We start from the raw sequence: 15,859 nt of genomic DNA, 5'->3' as shown, positions 1-15,859 counted from the left end.
CATCACGTTTTAGTTAAAGCACTAAATATGACAGGACCCGCTTAAGCTTCTCTGCACTGTTCACTGTTCATTAGATTTACACGCTCACATTCACACAATGATTTAGATGCACACGCATACATGCACAGACACACACATACACGCAATCTCATCTGGCTACTGCACTGAGACTAAACGACACAGTGGGAGGAGAAAAAAAAAAGAGGAGAAAAAAAAAGAGGAAGAAAGCAAATAATAATCATTTGTTTACTGTAACAAAAAGGAGCTGGAGGGGAAAATGGACTCTGCACAGACAGACACTGTTAGTGATTGAGGGCAAGGGGAGGGAGAGAGCCAGTTTAATAGAAAAGCGCCCAAGTGTGAACAGAGCAAAGCTCAGGCCATCCCGAGCTCTGAGAGACAACAGCTTCCCATCAGGTCTCCCACAGCACAGCGGAGCGACCACATCCCGAAACAGAACTCAGATGAGAATCCGATAGGACAGAAAAAGAAAATGAACTGGAGATTAAACCAGAAAAAGACTGTGAGAGGAGACAGTCACCACAGCCCTGAATTATCAGACAAATGGTGGTGTGAGGATTTTAAAAGCAGGAGAGAGGGAGGGACGTGGAGGAGGCATTAAAGAGCACTTTGTGTTTTGATAAAGGCAGTCCTCTCATTTTGGACGTCAAACTCTTCGTTTTCCGAGTCTGTATTTACCCCTTCCTCCCCCCACACTGTTGGGATGCCACGGTACGACACCACCCTATTTCCGCCGAGACTGAAGGTGCCCCCGAGTCCACTGCCAGCCTCCAGAGATGGCAACTTGATGAGCGCGCCGGAGCGCAGCTGCAGCATCAGGAAGATGCCAGCGAAAGTGGCGATGATGGCCATGCAGCTGAGCACAGCAATGGTTATGGGGAGCCGGGAGCCTGACTCTAGCTGCGATCTCTGGTTACCTGGCCCTACCATGAAGCTATCAGGGGACTCGCGCATGTACTGGTTAAGATGCAGGCAGGTGCCAGAGTTGGGGTCCAGGGAGCTGTGCGGGGGGCAGGACAGACAGGACCGAGGGCTGAGGCTGCTGCAGGTCAGGCAGGGCTGTGGGCAGGGCAGGCAGGCTGGGACGGAAGCTGGTTCCATAAAGTTTCCCACTGTGTAGTTGAGAGGCTGGGAGCCCACCGAGAAGCCTGCTGGACATTCTTTCACACAGCCCTGCTGAAAGAGGTAGTAGCCTGCATTGCACTCTGTAACACATAGAGAAATAGAAATGAACCTCTGCACCTTTCAGCTCTTCATATGAGTCACACAACCAAAAAACAGAACCAGGATTCGTGCCCTGAGAGCACATTTAACAAGGCTGTGCCTGCCCTCTGTTTCAAGGCAATTTTTTTGTTTTGCTCTTACACTTTTACTAGAGCTGCTTTCACTTACTAAATCTTTACATGTCTATGCTGAGTGCAGCACGCTTAAACAAGACACATTTCCATAGGCACCAAGTTCAGATGCAGACCATCGCCTGTAGTGACAATTAACAGACAGCAGTGAGGGTAATAGAGCTGAAAACAGGAGACCCAACAGAAGGAGGAAATTTTCGCTTCCTGCTGCATCTTGTCAGCTTGTTCAAAAACAGAATTATAGTTTTGAGCCCTGAGACATAGCACACCCAGTGCCATATGACACATGGATATGACAACACATGATAATCGCATACATGATAACTACATTGCACTCACCCTGTTTATAAGCATGCAAGTACCACTGAAAGCCTGTAGGGGTCAGACTGGCACTGTTTCAGGAAACATGTACTTCACACTGCCTTGGTGCTCAGTGGCATGTTTAGACCTTGCCTATAGCACTAGTTGGACTCGGCAGAACACAGTAGAAGGATTACGTTTATTTTAAATGAGATTATTAAAAAGAGACGTGGAGTAAACGTAAGTCTGAGCAGAAACCAGCTCTTATATTAAATTTTATGCAAATAATAAGGCTACATAATGGAGTTGTGCATAGACAAGTTTGCATAGAAATACAGACAAAAGGCAAATGGATGCAGCCGAGATCATATGTCATGAACGGGCTAGTTCAAGTGTAACACCTTAACATAAAACTACACTTCTCCTCTACTGTGGCTGAAAGGACCCGTGAGGAGCAAAGCAGAGACAACAGTCTTACCAATGCATATCTGCCTCAGATCCAACGTCTTGCAGCTGTCATTGCCAGGCTGAGACTTTTCAGAGGAGCTGGAAGTTGTTGAGCCGGTGCCATACAGCACCAGGATGAACTGGGTCAGAGTGCCTGGGCGGAGAGACAGATGAAAAACTAAAATTAACTGTGGGGGGGTGAAAAAAGTAGGCCTGTCAAGCCTAGCAAGGCTCCAGCACTCCCTTGGGTGGTTTTTGTAAATGTATCCTCATCTCCTATTAGACTCTTGGATTTTCTGCATAAAGTGACAGAAAATTGCTCCTTGATATGGGCTGCAAATTTAAAGACAGCATGATTTCACTCTGTGCCTGACAAGTTATAAAGAGCACATCTCTCAAAAATCATTGAAGTGTGGGGCCTCATGAGAGGTTCCACTTTAGTAAATCACTCCTTACTGAGGAGGGAGGCGTGAGACTTGAATCTAGATCTTTTTTTCTTAAGTATTTTGGCTGAATATGGTGCTGTGGGTGGACCTGCTTTGTGTGATGATCCACGGCCAACCATAAACACTGAAGAATTTGTCATCCTTCCTGCAATAAGGGAAAAAGTCTGCACAGCCATACAGTCAACTAGTATAAAAATAGCAACAACACTTTGGACACAGAAGCCACTTGATCTCTAATCTCTTGGCACTGACCCTTCAACCCTTGAGCTGGACTGTAGGCCCAACAGATTAAAAGGTTACATTAAATAACACTCAAGTAATGTCATTCAGGGTCATTCTGGTGACCTAGTGGTGACCTCGCTTAGGTTTAAGACTGTTGAAAACATTCAATGTGGACTCTGAGGATCTTCGATCAGCATTTTCCAGATAAAGAGGGAAGATAAACTGATACTAAATTAGATAAAGCCTGGAAGCGATCAATCATTGCACAATGATCAGTCGCAACATTTAAACCAGGAGAAGCAATTATCGTAATACAATATAATGTTCTGCTGGATGTTACTTTGGCACATATCACACACCCATGATTGCTGCATACCAAGTTTACCCAACCTTTAGAGCACCATCCCCAACAGCATGTGAGGGGGAGGACGACAATGTGCCCTACTGATTAAATTTAAAAGCCCAGGAAGAGCTTGGAAAATGTCAAAGAGCACAAGGTGTTGACCTAGCTTCCAACAATCTTGGACCTCAGTTTTAATTAAGCAATTTTAAAATTTAGAAGGAATAAAATCAGTTCATGATGGGACTAAACTGCAACCTACAGGACCGTCACTGTGAAGCCAGACACAACAGGAAGGCCCCAGAAGTGCCCTGTCCATGCCCCGATGAGTCTGAGCAGTTGGATGGCACAAGGAGAGCTATTATTTACCAGGTGGTTGTAACGATGTGGGTAACTGGTGTATATTATCTTTATGTAATAACAAAACTGCTTTACCATAGTCACTGGCACCCGCCACATTCTCAATTTCAAGCATCCATGCCCCAGTAGGGTCCTCATCCCAAGAGTGGGTGGTCATGAAAGCCCAGTCATTAAACCCCTCTGATGAGTAGTCATGAGGCCTGCAGGAAAACAAGCGGGAGCGTAAGGAAGAATTTTGTGATTACCAGCACGCACTGTAGATCACCATGTTTGTGTAGTTGTGCATTTTTTACCTGGGGTGGAGCAGTGTGGAGCGTGTGCCAGCAGGACTAATGAGGTGGATTGCCAGGTTTCCCCTCCGGTTGTAGGACAGAGTGAGCCGGGCCTGGACGTGCTCTAATGAGGTCACATGACTGTCTGTCCCCATGCAGCCGTCCACACTCTTGTTAATATATAAATGGCTGCCAATGTTCCTGTTAACCGACAGATTAAGTCAGTGATGGACATTACTCACGGATTGTGTGTCAGTGGAATTATTAGTGGCTTATTACTAAGTGTACCACATTTTGCTCTTGGACACTGAAAGCCAACAAAAGGTGATTCGTTTCAAGCCTTGAACAGGATTAGTGTCTCGACCTGTAGCACCCCTATCCTCTGTGGAAGTAAACACACCTCTTTTTTCCTTCCCCCCCCCTCCAAAATCCGCTTAGGAGATTATACGCATCCACAACAGTTCAGAGGAGGAAGGTGCAGGGTTTTAGTGGCACAGATGTGCCAAAATTATAGACAAGATGATCATTAAACTGCATCCAGACGGAGTCCCTTCAGGTTTAGGATGAGTCACATTTTTCAGGATGCACTGAAAGGGCAGCATACAGTAAACACCTTTGACCTTTAAAGCAGCCTCACATGGGAAAAGTCATGTAAAAGGTTAATTTTCTGCACTATTCAGATGCCAATGAGTCATATAGTAACTGCCCATGATAATATTATAATGCAAATTGACAGCCACGCAGCATTTAAGCATGCTTGCAAAACGTATTTCATGGTTTCTCGAGGTGGGGACAGAAAATCTTAGAGAAATGGAAATTTATACCGAGAGCTGTTGAGGTTGATTTATCATTGGCAGTTGACTGCTGCAGCACAAGCGACTGTGATTTAGGGTCTGGAAGCAGCTAAATTTGTGGCAGTACTGGAAACATAGAATCTGCTTTTACAAGCACACTCAGACAAAAATAAATAATTTAAAAAAAAAAAAAAAAAAGAAGAAAAAAAAGCTGCAAACCTAACCATCAATCTGCCATTTAGTGTGAAAGCTCAACAAGTAAATGAGAAGCTACACCTTACTCTCCCTTTCCCTTTTTATCAAGAGCTAGTTAAATAAAAATCTGGGGTTTTTTTCTTACTTCATATGTTGCCTGATTCCAATTTGTCATAATAACTGTTACATAAATCCTTACTTTTTTGCACGTTGGTTTTTCTTCAACATGCCAGCTGATTTCGGGTCATTTTTCTTTTCCTCTCCTTATATTGCTCAGCCACACTAAAGTAAAAACAGGATAATATTGTTCTTGTGATTAGGGGGAGAGAAAAAAAATCTAAATATGGGGAAGCCATAGAGACAGATTACTGGTTGCCCAGCCTGCGTATAGTATAGCTCGGACCAACTGCAATCACTTTTAGACAGGCTGGCAAAGGTCTGCAAATATTTGCAGTCTAATTTATAAATGCAAATTAAATTCATCACAGTCAGTCAATGAATCTGACTCAATGTGCACCAATGAGCACAACTCATCCTAGAGCGCTCTCCTTAGAACAGGGAACTCAACTCATCTGGTCGTCAGCTGCTTGTATTCTGGGTATATTGCTATGAATAGTACGTTTGGTTCTATTTTAAGCCTATAAGGTTATGACTGGACTCTGAATGCAAGTAGTTAATATGAATTTCTGTCTATGCAGACAAAAGCAGATTTGCAATCTCACTAATTTATCACAGCAAATCACAAACAGACTGCATGCAAGTTCCAGTTCGTCTCCATTCAACTGCTAACTGAAGACCGACACAATCTTATTGCAGTTTTATCATCGTTTTGATGCATCAAGATTGCTTTACAGATGGCAACTGACTAAGTGGTCAAAGACGTGATCTAAGCAACAATCCTAAAGGCATTGAGACTGCACATTTATTGCACATGGTTGCAATTATTTGGCCACGCCATGTTTTCAACCACTTATCCCAAGTCTGTCTGTAGCATTAAACCACCTTTGGAAACATTTTGTTTACAATTTAATTGGCTGTCTTTTTAAGTGCGTAAAGTGGGTTACGCAAAAAGTCCTAAAAGTCAACCAATCAACATGTGCATAATCAAAACTATCCCTCCAGCACAGACGTGTTCATTTCAATTCCTTGTGCATAAAGCTTTTGAACAAACACCACATGTGTAAGCCAAACTTGAAGCATTCCCATGCGTTTGGCAAAATCTAGGAAAAACAAAAAGGGATGTTTCCAAATCATAAATCACTTTTTAAAAACTATGCGAGAGCTTTTAACTGATGCCATACAGTTTTTATTTGCAAAAGATTTTGCAGACCTGGTAGTAATTTGCATCCACTTTGGTGTGAAGGAAATGGGCACACATTGATCACATTCAGTGTTCTTACAGTACATTGACACACATTTGCAACAAAGCCTGCCTCATTCAGTCAGGCATGCAGGAGCTTTTCTGTCTGCTCGTGTCACTCAAAGCCTAATTCCCCATCTCACGGCTACAAAAGTAAATGGCCTAATGTTACTGTAATTATGGTTATAATAATTCACTTTGGTCTTTAAATATAATAATTGTGCAGTATTGTTGGACTTAATATAATCATAAAATCATCATAAAATGACAAATGTGTTCCAGCTTTTTTGTGCATGTAAAAAGCCTGCATAGTTACACAGCCCTCCCAAAGAGAAAACATTGCTTCTGAACCACTGGCTGGTTTTTCTTCAGGAATCTACATCAGTCAAGTCTTTTAAGTAACTCCAACTCTAAAATATCTCAGTCGTGGTATCTATGGAACTCAGGACAAGGCAGAGGAGTGTTATTTTGATAGAAAAGTCCTCAAAAATGTGTTTGAGCACTGCAGAGCTATAACTTTGCCTTGATGAACTATGCTGAAATGTTTAAATGGCCAATCAGAAATTGAACCGATTTGAAACAAGGACGAGGTGCGAGTTACTGTGTTTTCATGGTATCATATTCACCATGCTGGCTTTTATTTTATTTTATTTTTTTAAAAAGCCAGTGTTTCCCTGACAGTACACATGTGAACTAGTAACTCAGGTTATTCCTAAAAATGTTAAAACATCATGTTTTGTCTAATGCGGGAGTCTCTCCTTGAGCCAGGTCTACTTACAGTTCAAATTCATACAGCTAAACTCTTGTTTATACTTACTACCTATAATCCTAAAATAACAAACTCACAGGACAGGAGCTAATGGATATAACCACTCAGTCCCATTTGTTCACCCAGTTGACCAATCAGAGCAATTTAAGCTTAGTTAGATTGGGGCCTTTTTTAAAAAAAATTTTTTTACAAGCCCTCTTTAAATGAATGTGACACCGTTACAGTTTAGACGGTAGACAAAATTCAAACAGTTTCAGACAAAGACACAGAGATATTCACTGCATCATGATAGCACAAGGCAATCACACGGGACAGCTGTCTGCACAGACAGAAAAATCAGCCTCACCCAGATTTAACTATGTGTGCCTCCCATTACTGTAACTCCACAACCATTTTGGGTTACAGAAAAAATTCAAACGGGTTCTGAAAGATGACAATTAAAATCTTACCAAGCGGCCTGTTTGATACTCGGGTGATAAAGGGTTCAAATGGAGCGTCTGTTGAGTGTATTCTGGTGTAATATACGCCGTGTCAGGAAACTGATGTGTTACTGAATATAAAAGCATGTAAAAGTATGCTAGCAGAACACAAAATAAAATTATGAGCCGGTAAATGAGCATAATATGGGCTCAGTAAGCATGTGGTCATGACTCTGTCAGAGGTAATGAGTGAAAGTAACTGACAGTGAGAAAGATACTGAAACCCTGCCTGCTCACTTATTACAAGACAGTCTTGATAAATACGTCAGCTAAACACCTAAAATGTAAATTGAATAACCTGCCTTGACTGCTGTTCCCAGACGCTCAAACCATCTGCTCTGAGCGTCTCATAGCTCCAGTAAAAGAGAGGAACCTCAAAGCCAGCAAGGGAAGTGACAGGCAGCGCATAATGAAGAGGCGATGTCTGACTGGATTTAGACTGAGACACCAGCAGAAGGAGGAATAAAATGGCTAGGAAGAAATATATAGTTTCAACAGCGAGAGGTACACATGAATTGACAAACTATTATCTTTCTTTTAAGTGTTTTGTCTCAAGTTTGAGTCTCGCGCACACAAAATGACAGGCATTTCAACAGGCGCCCAAAGCCAACATGATGAAGACACGATGTGTCGCTGCGCCAAAGCTTGACAGCTCAGTCTCAAGTCACAAGCATCTCCAAAACCTTTGTTTTGTTATGAGTTACCAATTTAATGTTGATTTCTGTTTTCATTACTCTTTTAACTTGCCATTTCTGAAAAATGTAGGCTTCTTATCATAGTATTTAACGAATGTTTGAAGTCAAAGAACAAAGCGGCTAGAGATAAACAAGCCGTCTTTGATGGATATTTGGTGCATTCTCTTTTAATGCTGTTATTGCTCTACCCTTCTTTTTCTTTGCTTTTAACATTTACCTCTTCAAACTTTAGCTATTAAAATAGTGTTCATAATTGCATACATGATTACAAATAAGTAGAATATTTAGTAATTAGTATAACTGGGGCTGGGGGGTTTTTTGGACCATAATATGGGTCAAGCTCCAAAAACACTGAAGCATCAATTTTCTCTAATCCAATGAGAATTTCCTCCAGAGACGCATATGACTTAGTTTAATAACTAGGCTGTGTGGGTTTTAGTCAAAGCAATTTAAACAAATAAGTTGTTTTTAGAAAATTGACAGCTGTAACGTGTGCAGACCACAGTGGCCATGGGAGACCAACACAGTGCGTCTCACGAAAACACATGCGAATAAAACAAAAACAAAAAAACAACCAAATTAAGAAAACACAATTCAATCAAAAACCACGGTGATGAAGATACAACATAAGCAAATTCAAGAACGTGCTGCAAGTATCCCAGACTACATGGAGGAGACGCGTGAACCGAGCTGGGACACACTGCAGTTTTTCATTGTTTTGTGACATGTGTCTGAGACTCAATATTAATTAAAACCTAAGCAAACTCACACAGGCTGCTTGTGCTCAGTGTATTCTATTTGTTTGTACTGTGAGAATCTCCTGAAATTGTGTTCTTAAATGCAAACATATCTATAATTTCTGTTGTGTTTATGTACACGTGTTTGTGTGTCTGTTGCAGTGTGTTGCCCCTCTTTGCGTCACCTTAACAGTTTCTTGTGATCAGGGTGCTGAGATAAACGAGCTGCGGTATTAATGAGCCTCCGGTGTACTAACCTTGGCTCGCTGACCATGGTGATGACGCATTTTCGTTGTGGTCCCACATTGGTCCACGTTTTTGCCATGGACACGATACCACCGGCATCAAGTAGACCATATCCGTACGAGTGGCTGACTGTAGAAAGCAAGAGGAAACATTAGCCGGCATCCTGGCTCTCCCAGCTGGTGTGCATTTCAACCTCTGTCCAGTTAAATCTGGTTTATGTGATGCACACTAATAATGAGCCTCGCAGGCATCTGCAAACTGCAGAGGGTTGATGAAAACTTGAAAGGAGCTGCTGTACCTTTGCGCCCGACTCCATTGGTTCTCCAGTCATTGGTGAGCAGGTGGGCAGGTTGAGAAGTTCGTACAACCAGATGTTGCATGTCCCTCCAGGTCAGGTTTTTACTAGAACACGTGTACGTGCAAGCACACGCAGACACACACACACACACACACACACACACACACACACACACACACACACACAGAAAGAGACAGACAGCACACAAACAGCAACACATATGGTAAGTTTGGCTTAAAATTCAAGTTGAGCCACTGAAACTACATCATCCTATAGTCTTAAACTGCTGATGGACAGGTGATTGAATTCAGAATACAGCGATTTAGCAGTCACATTCTTCCTTGGCTTGCATAAAATCTTAAGTCGACACGTATTTCAAGTCTTCTTCTGCCCTTTGCGAGACATTTTCCAAAGCATCATTAATCTTTATGCAGGCAAGCAAGTTGGTATTTACCAAACGCAAAAAGGGCTTACATGAAGTCACAACTGGCCTCTCTGTTGTGATTAAATGCGTACAGGCTTTTTAGTCTTACTGTGGATTTGGAGAAAATGAGGCTTTTTAGATAATAACTTTGCTGACTCACTTTGTCATCAAATTCATTCCTAATTGCAGTTTTTTTCATCACCTCACTCTGTTTTGCCACAAGACTAATTACTCGTTTTCGGCGCTCTTCTGACGTCCGTGTTTGTCTCTCCATTAGTGCTGCGTGACTAGATAAGAATGATTAGCGCTCACATCCAAATGGTGTTGTTTGTAAGTGCACAGTTGAAATCTGTGGCAGAGGGGTTAAAAAGTAATTCATAAAATGGGATAATCACGCAGAACTAATGTATAAACATTCAGCACCAGCAGTAAAAGCTTAATTTAATAGAAGAATTTAAAAAATAAAAGTCTAAAAAAATTGGCCTGGAAAAATTCGTGAGATAACAGTGGAGCATTTCTACAAACTACTCCGGCATTCTGAAAACTTCAATATCTGAGTTTGGAAAGAAACTGTTGCAATCTCTAACGAGCTTGTGCCATTTTCCCCCCTCCCCAAAAACAAAAGCCAGCAGATATTAAACGCTAGAATAAGGCTGTACAGCTGAAAAGAATAGCGGGGACTAGTCGGACTCAGAAAAATGATGGCGATAAGCACTTACTTGGCCTCAAGGGCAAGAGCGATGATCCCAGCAGCCAGCGGAGCAGAGGCAGAGGTGCCTGTGTGAGAGTCCGTGCATTTTGATTTGAGATCTGTAGTCACCTAAGCAAGATGAACACAGTGAATTTAAGTATCACAGCATTCCTCCTCCTTTTTCTCACGTTTCCATTTTGTTCTCATAAACTCGTATTTCACTTGGCGTTGCTAGAAGGAAAACAGCTAATGCAATTTTCTAACTGTGCTCCGTCCTCAGTGTCTATTTTCTTCATGTAATTCTACGTAGCTCATCACTTGACAATGAAGGTATTCAAATCTCAGCTGTATTTTATTTTTAAATTCACAAGATATTTCACTCTCTTGTAACCCGATAAATTGGAATTTGTTTCCCTCGAATGAGTAAAAACCTTTATCCTCCATCACTTCTTCACTTATTATCCTTGCTAGGGAGAGAGAAATCTTCTAATGGGTAGAGCAGAAAAATAAAACCAGAGAAACCATATAAGCTTATGTTTTGCTTCTTTTGAACAAGTCTTGTTTTTACTGGACTGCTCTAGCAGAGATCATTTCAATGACCCCCAGCACTCTGCTGTAGTTGTACTGGGCAGCTCCCAGGTGAGAATTTTCTGCAGCTACATGAATACAAAGAATTGTGGTGTATTTGTCCTCAGGAAAAAAAACAACATCTGCTGGAAGATAAAGGTTACAAAACACTGCCTGGTGATAAGACCCCAGTCACCCATTGTATAATTCTGGAGGTAAAATCAATCAGTGCTACTGAATGAAGCTGATACAAAAGCAGCTTGGATCACAAACTGCTGACCAGCGCAGAGCATACAGAAACTGATCTTTTAACAGACTGAGGGAATAATAAATGCACTGCAAGAATGACTTTAATGGTCATTATGCATTCAGGAGCCTTAGGTTCACATATAACTCACTTTAATTTGAAAGAGACAGATGGAATACATGTGATTTAAAGAAAAAGAAAAAAAACACAAGTGAAGATATTCCTGTATAACCTCAGAGATCCAGAGCTCTCTTCCCACCTACTCCGGCTCTTTATTCCTGGCTTCATGAATGACAGCACTATTAAATGAGTGCATCACTGAAGCATTAAGGAACCAGCCACACGTCACGGAGATGTCATAATCTGCCCGTCCGGTTGGTCTGTCAGCTAGGGTGCATGCAAGAGAAAGAAACTGTGTGTGTGCACGTGTGAGAGACAAAGAGGGAAACAGCATTTGTGACTAGAGTGTTAAGCAGCAACAGATTGCCAGATGGAGTTTCAGCCAGTCACAATTCATAATCATTTTAATGGCCCAAAACTGAATGAATGGTGAAGAAGTGGAAACTAAAGCAGCAAAGAATGAAGAAGCTAGCTGTGATTCACACATGGAGGGTACAGAATGAGAATGCTGAAAAAGCTTAATGTACTGTGTTCAGAATTAATCGCAATGAGATTAAAATTTATCTCCAACCATTAAAATGATCAATTTATTAAGTTCTCCAGGCTTCCTGCTTCTCGGATTTTAAACTGTTCCAGATGTTTTAGGTGGTAGTGAGCTGTATTTTTGCAGTGTGTGTTAGTACTTTTTGTGCAACCTTTGCAGCAGGCGGCAAAATCTGGAAAGAGCCAACTCACTATCTGCTTCTCGTTTAGATTTCCCGAGCTGTAGGTGGTGGCAAGGGTGGAAGAGCAAGCCTCGCTGTACCAGGGGACATTGCCGTTCTGTGTGGAGCTGCTGATGGACAGTGTGTAGATGCTGTTGGTGTAGCCGTCACAATTGCAGCTGTCCTTCTCCCGTCCTCCATTACCAGAAGCCCACACAAAGATGGAGCCTAAACCACCGCGTCCCTGGAGAACACACAACAGATTTAAACAAAAATAAAAGACAACCACATGTCCTTTCATCCATGTGTACCAAAGACTAACAGTATCCACAGAAGAACAAAATCTCATTCAATCTTTAATAGGAAGCCCAATTATAGTGGGGCAAGTTCCCTTCAGAGCTCGCTTCAAAAAGAGTCCCATTAAAACCCAACGTACAGGCCTGGGTGGTCACTCACTAAATTACAAAGAGCCAAATATCGCATGACAGCAATTCAATATGGAAAGGCAGTATACGACAACAGCTCATTGTAATAAATCATCCAACCTCTCAGCCTTTGAAGTGCAATAATTTTCATCTAAGAGCGGCTTTATTGTATTGAGTGGCACTGTCTCTCCCTCTCTGCATTGATCAATTCCAGCCATGCACCACCCACACCACCATCTGACAGTGCTGTCACTGTGGCAATTATCTTAGTAGTCAGTGTCAGCGGTTCCAATCAAGCTTTATGGCACATGCTTTGAATCCTACTGCTCCATAACAAGAGTTTGTGTTAGCGGGATGGATGTGTTTATTCATGGCGAGCAGATGTGAGAGGTCGGGGTGTGATCTGTATACTTACTAATCTGTTAACTTGTTCATTTCACATATCTGACACACACCCAGTGTGTCACATGCATTAAAACAAGTCAACAACAGGGCTGATGACATGACGGTATGCATGGTCGCTTAGTATTCAGATCGCGTCGTTAGATGTTGGCAGAAAAGTTTCTGAAATTACTTTTCTCAGACCCTCTACGTGTATGTGCATATAGATAAGCATGTGTTTGGAAGCTTTTGATTATAAATGCTTGTCATTAAGCAATTTAAAGCTCTGCTAACTTAATGGAATTTAATTGGAATTCTTAAAAACAACCTTGGGAAGGTGGGAAATAAGCACTGAATTCGCACTTAAAGAAAGCACAACCTGATTATCTAAAAAAGATGCAAAGATAAAAGACGAACTCAGAGTTTAATAAGTACCCTTCAACTAGACAAAAAGGGGAGGGTGGGGCATAAACACACAAACAAACATTTGATTTCTGCCGGTGCTGCCGCTTTTCATTTTCTAGGAGTTTTCTTCCTGGGTGGCTTTCAGAGGACATTCCTTTCTATTCATAATTGTCAGGGTCAAAAAACGCTTTGTTCTTCCCGCTTGTGTCCTCTCATGCTTGAACAGTTCAATTACTGACTGCTGAAAGGAAGCGACGCACAGGCAGTAAATAATTTCTGCATCACACAAACACACACCTCTGTAACTCCACGCATAAAAGCTTCTTTGGCGAGTTTGGCCGGTCCATCGACAGTTTTGCCGTCGTCCTCCGGACCCCAACTGGCGCTGTAGACGTCAATGTGCTGGGGATTCAGACTGAGAGACTGTGCCTCCACCATGTCAGTCACTTCACCGTCCAGCATTCGCACACCTGCATGTACGTTCACAAATGCAAATGTCAACTACGTCAAAGACGGCATGGCAAAACAGAAATGGATTTATTACTACTTTTACACCATAATTCTTACGATACTGTAAATCAAAGATGCTAATTCAGTTTCACTGCGTGTCACCTTGGAAAATGAGAATTGCTCCAGGAGCCAGAGAATTTACTGACATGCTTAGGTTAACTGAAAATGTGCGTGTCATTTAGCCTTTACAGATACAGAACCATCTGCATAAGGTACGAAGCTGCATCTGGAAGAGTGAATTTGTATAAAATGAAATGGCTGGTAATGGGCAGGTGCAAGGTTATCGATGATTACACCCTCATGCAATAAAGAGGATGTATGTTTTATCACAAGACGGCTGATCAATATTTCACCAACTCATCTAAACAAGGCATTTTGTAGAGGGTGTAACGCTTAAGCCATCATAAGATCACAACTACATCTGCGGAGTAGAAAAATTATCTCAAAGCTAAAGTGATTTAAAAAAAATAAAAAATAAAAAAAAATTGAGAGATTTGGTCGCCCATAAGGAGATTTAGACAGACTTCTTTTCATTACAATCAAATACCAAAAACTAAAGCAGAATTGGGAATCTGTCTCACACACATGCGTTATAAATATTTTAGATTTTTTTTAATGACTAGTTTTTAATTTTGTGTCTGTTAACTGTGATGTTTTTGGTGTTTTTATTTTTTGTTGTTGTTTTGAGGTTTGTTTGTTTTGTTTTTTTTTTTTTAAACCTGTACAGTGTACAGCTTAGTTTGGTTCACCTTGAATCCAACGATAAGCACTCAAACTACCCTGCGGTCATGACAAGCAAGAAAAATATATGCAATAAAATGTCTATTTTACATACATATATACATACATATGATAAGATAAGATAACCTTTATTAGTCCCACACGTGGGAAATTTGTTATGAATGAATGCAATGCTAAATTAGTGTAGTTTTTCAATACAACTGAACAATGCAAAGTGCTGATGTTGACGGCAATCTTGCAGAAACCTGTTACTGTCGTCTGTAGCTCTTTGCCATAGTGTCGCAGCATGAAATGACAATGTACTCAGCAAGGTGTAGGCACAAAACACTACCGCTGTAGTGTCTAATTTGCATATTTACACATGAGTTTTCGATACAGCGTTCATGTGTATTTGTAAAGCTCCTGCAGTGGTGTGCTGCATGCTGCCGTTAGTTTTATGTCTACCTGCTGTGATTACGGAGCCCATCACGTAAATCAAACACTATCTCTATTGATTTTCCTTGGTGTTTGAGCTGGTTTGTGGGTGAACTACCTCCTGAAGTGTGAAGCAGACTCCTGTGACTAAAAACTCAGATAAAAAGACGAAAGGAAACAATTTTTCTTCTTCTGTGTCTACATGAAATTAGTGCAGCTGTGAGAGCGTAAATTTGATCAAAGTTGCTCTTATTTCAACACCTAACAGTGGCTAATAGCATCCGTTAAACTAAAGCTTCTTTATAAGGCAAATGATAGCAAGAATATGCTGTGCCAGTGACAAAACACATAATGCAGGATGGCTATGTAGAGTAGGTGTTTGTCCAGTCCAATTATTTTTTTCAGACACTCGTCTCGCAATGAAACAAGTGTTCTTCCACAAGAAAAGTGACAGGGGTGGGGGAATCCAAGGCACTTTAATAACAAACTAATTTGCTGCTCCGATTACAGGTCAGGTTACTTCATGTTGTTATATATGGCTATAAGTAACAAAGCAGCTGCTCTTTGAAATTCTCCAAAAGCTCCAAACTGCTACTAGCGTTTCCATGGCAGCATACATTTTTGTGAGAGGAATGTGTAGGTCGACGAGGAGACTCGAGCATTTCCTCTAGCTGTCCAAAATCCTGAATCACAATCTCCCCAAGATAGAGAGGCTAAGAGCCATACTACAGGTTCAATACAGTTCTAGAGCAGATTCCACATTCCAGCCTCTGAATCTTATTAATTATTTTGCATTTCTGTCAATAATCTTTTTAAAGTGTTTAAAAAATAAACGAACAAATAAAACAACTGATTGTAATGTCCAAGTGCCACACATTGGAGGAAACAAAAAGC

At 41.3% G+C, this 15,859-nt stretch overlaps 1 protein-coding gene across 5 annotated transcripts in view; it reads right to left on the bottom strand.

Annotated features, from left to right (window-relative positions):
- Positions 1 to 232: 232 nt before the first annotated feature.
- The window catches only part of furina (furin (paired basic amino acid cleaving enzyme) a), a 78,824-nt gene continuing 63,197 nt past the window's right edge, over positions 233 to 15,859 (bottom strand). For all 5 annotated transcript variants that reach the window (XM_005741684.2, XM_005741681.2, XM_005741685.2 and 2 more), the window contains exons 8-16: positions 13,598 to 13,770; positions 12,121 to 12,333; positions 10,480 to 10,580; positions 9,337 to 9,440; positions 9,050 to 9,167; positions 3,785 to 3,964; positions 3,567 to 3,691; positions 2,155 to 2,277; positions 233 to 1,226 (exon numbers count right to left, since the gene is read on the bottom strand). In XM_005741684.2, coding sequence (XP_005741741.1) covers positions 619 to 1,226; positions 2,155 to 2,277; positions 3,567 to 3,691; positions 3,785 to 3,964; positions 9,050 to 9,167; positions 9,337 to 9,440; positions 10,480 to 10,580; positions 12,121 to 12,333; positions 13,598 to 13,770 — 1,745 coding nt within the window. In that variant the 3' untranslated portion in view covers positions 233 to 618. The remainder of the gene's footprint in view (positions 1,227 to 2,154; positions 2,278 to 3,566; positions 3,692 to 3,784; positions 3,965 to 9,049; positions 9,168 to 9,336; positions 9,441 to 10,479; positions 10,581 to 12,120; positions 12,334 to 13,597; positions 13,771 to 15,859) is intronic.

This window comes from Pundamilia nyererei, unplaced genomic scaffold (genome assembly GCF_000239375.1).
Source record: "Pundamilia nyererei isolate P.nyererei 1_Seehausen unplaced genomic scaffold, PunNye1.0 scaffold00112, whole genome shotgun sequence".
Lineage (NCBI taxonomy): Eukaryota > Metazoa > Chordata > Actinopteri > Cichliformes > Cichlidae > Pundamilia > Pundamilia nyererei.
The sequence above is the reverse complement of the archived record's forward strand: the minus strand, read 5'-3'. Positions and strand labels throughout refer to the sequence as shown.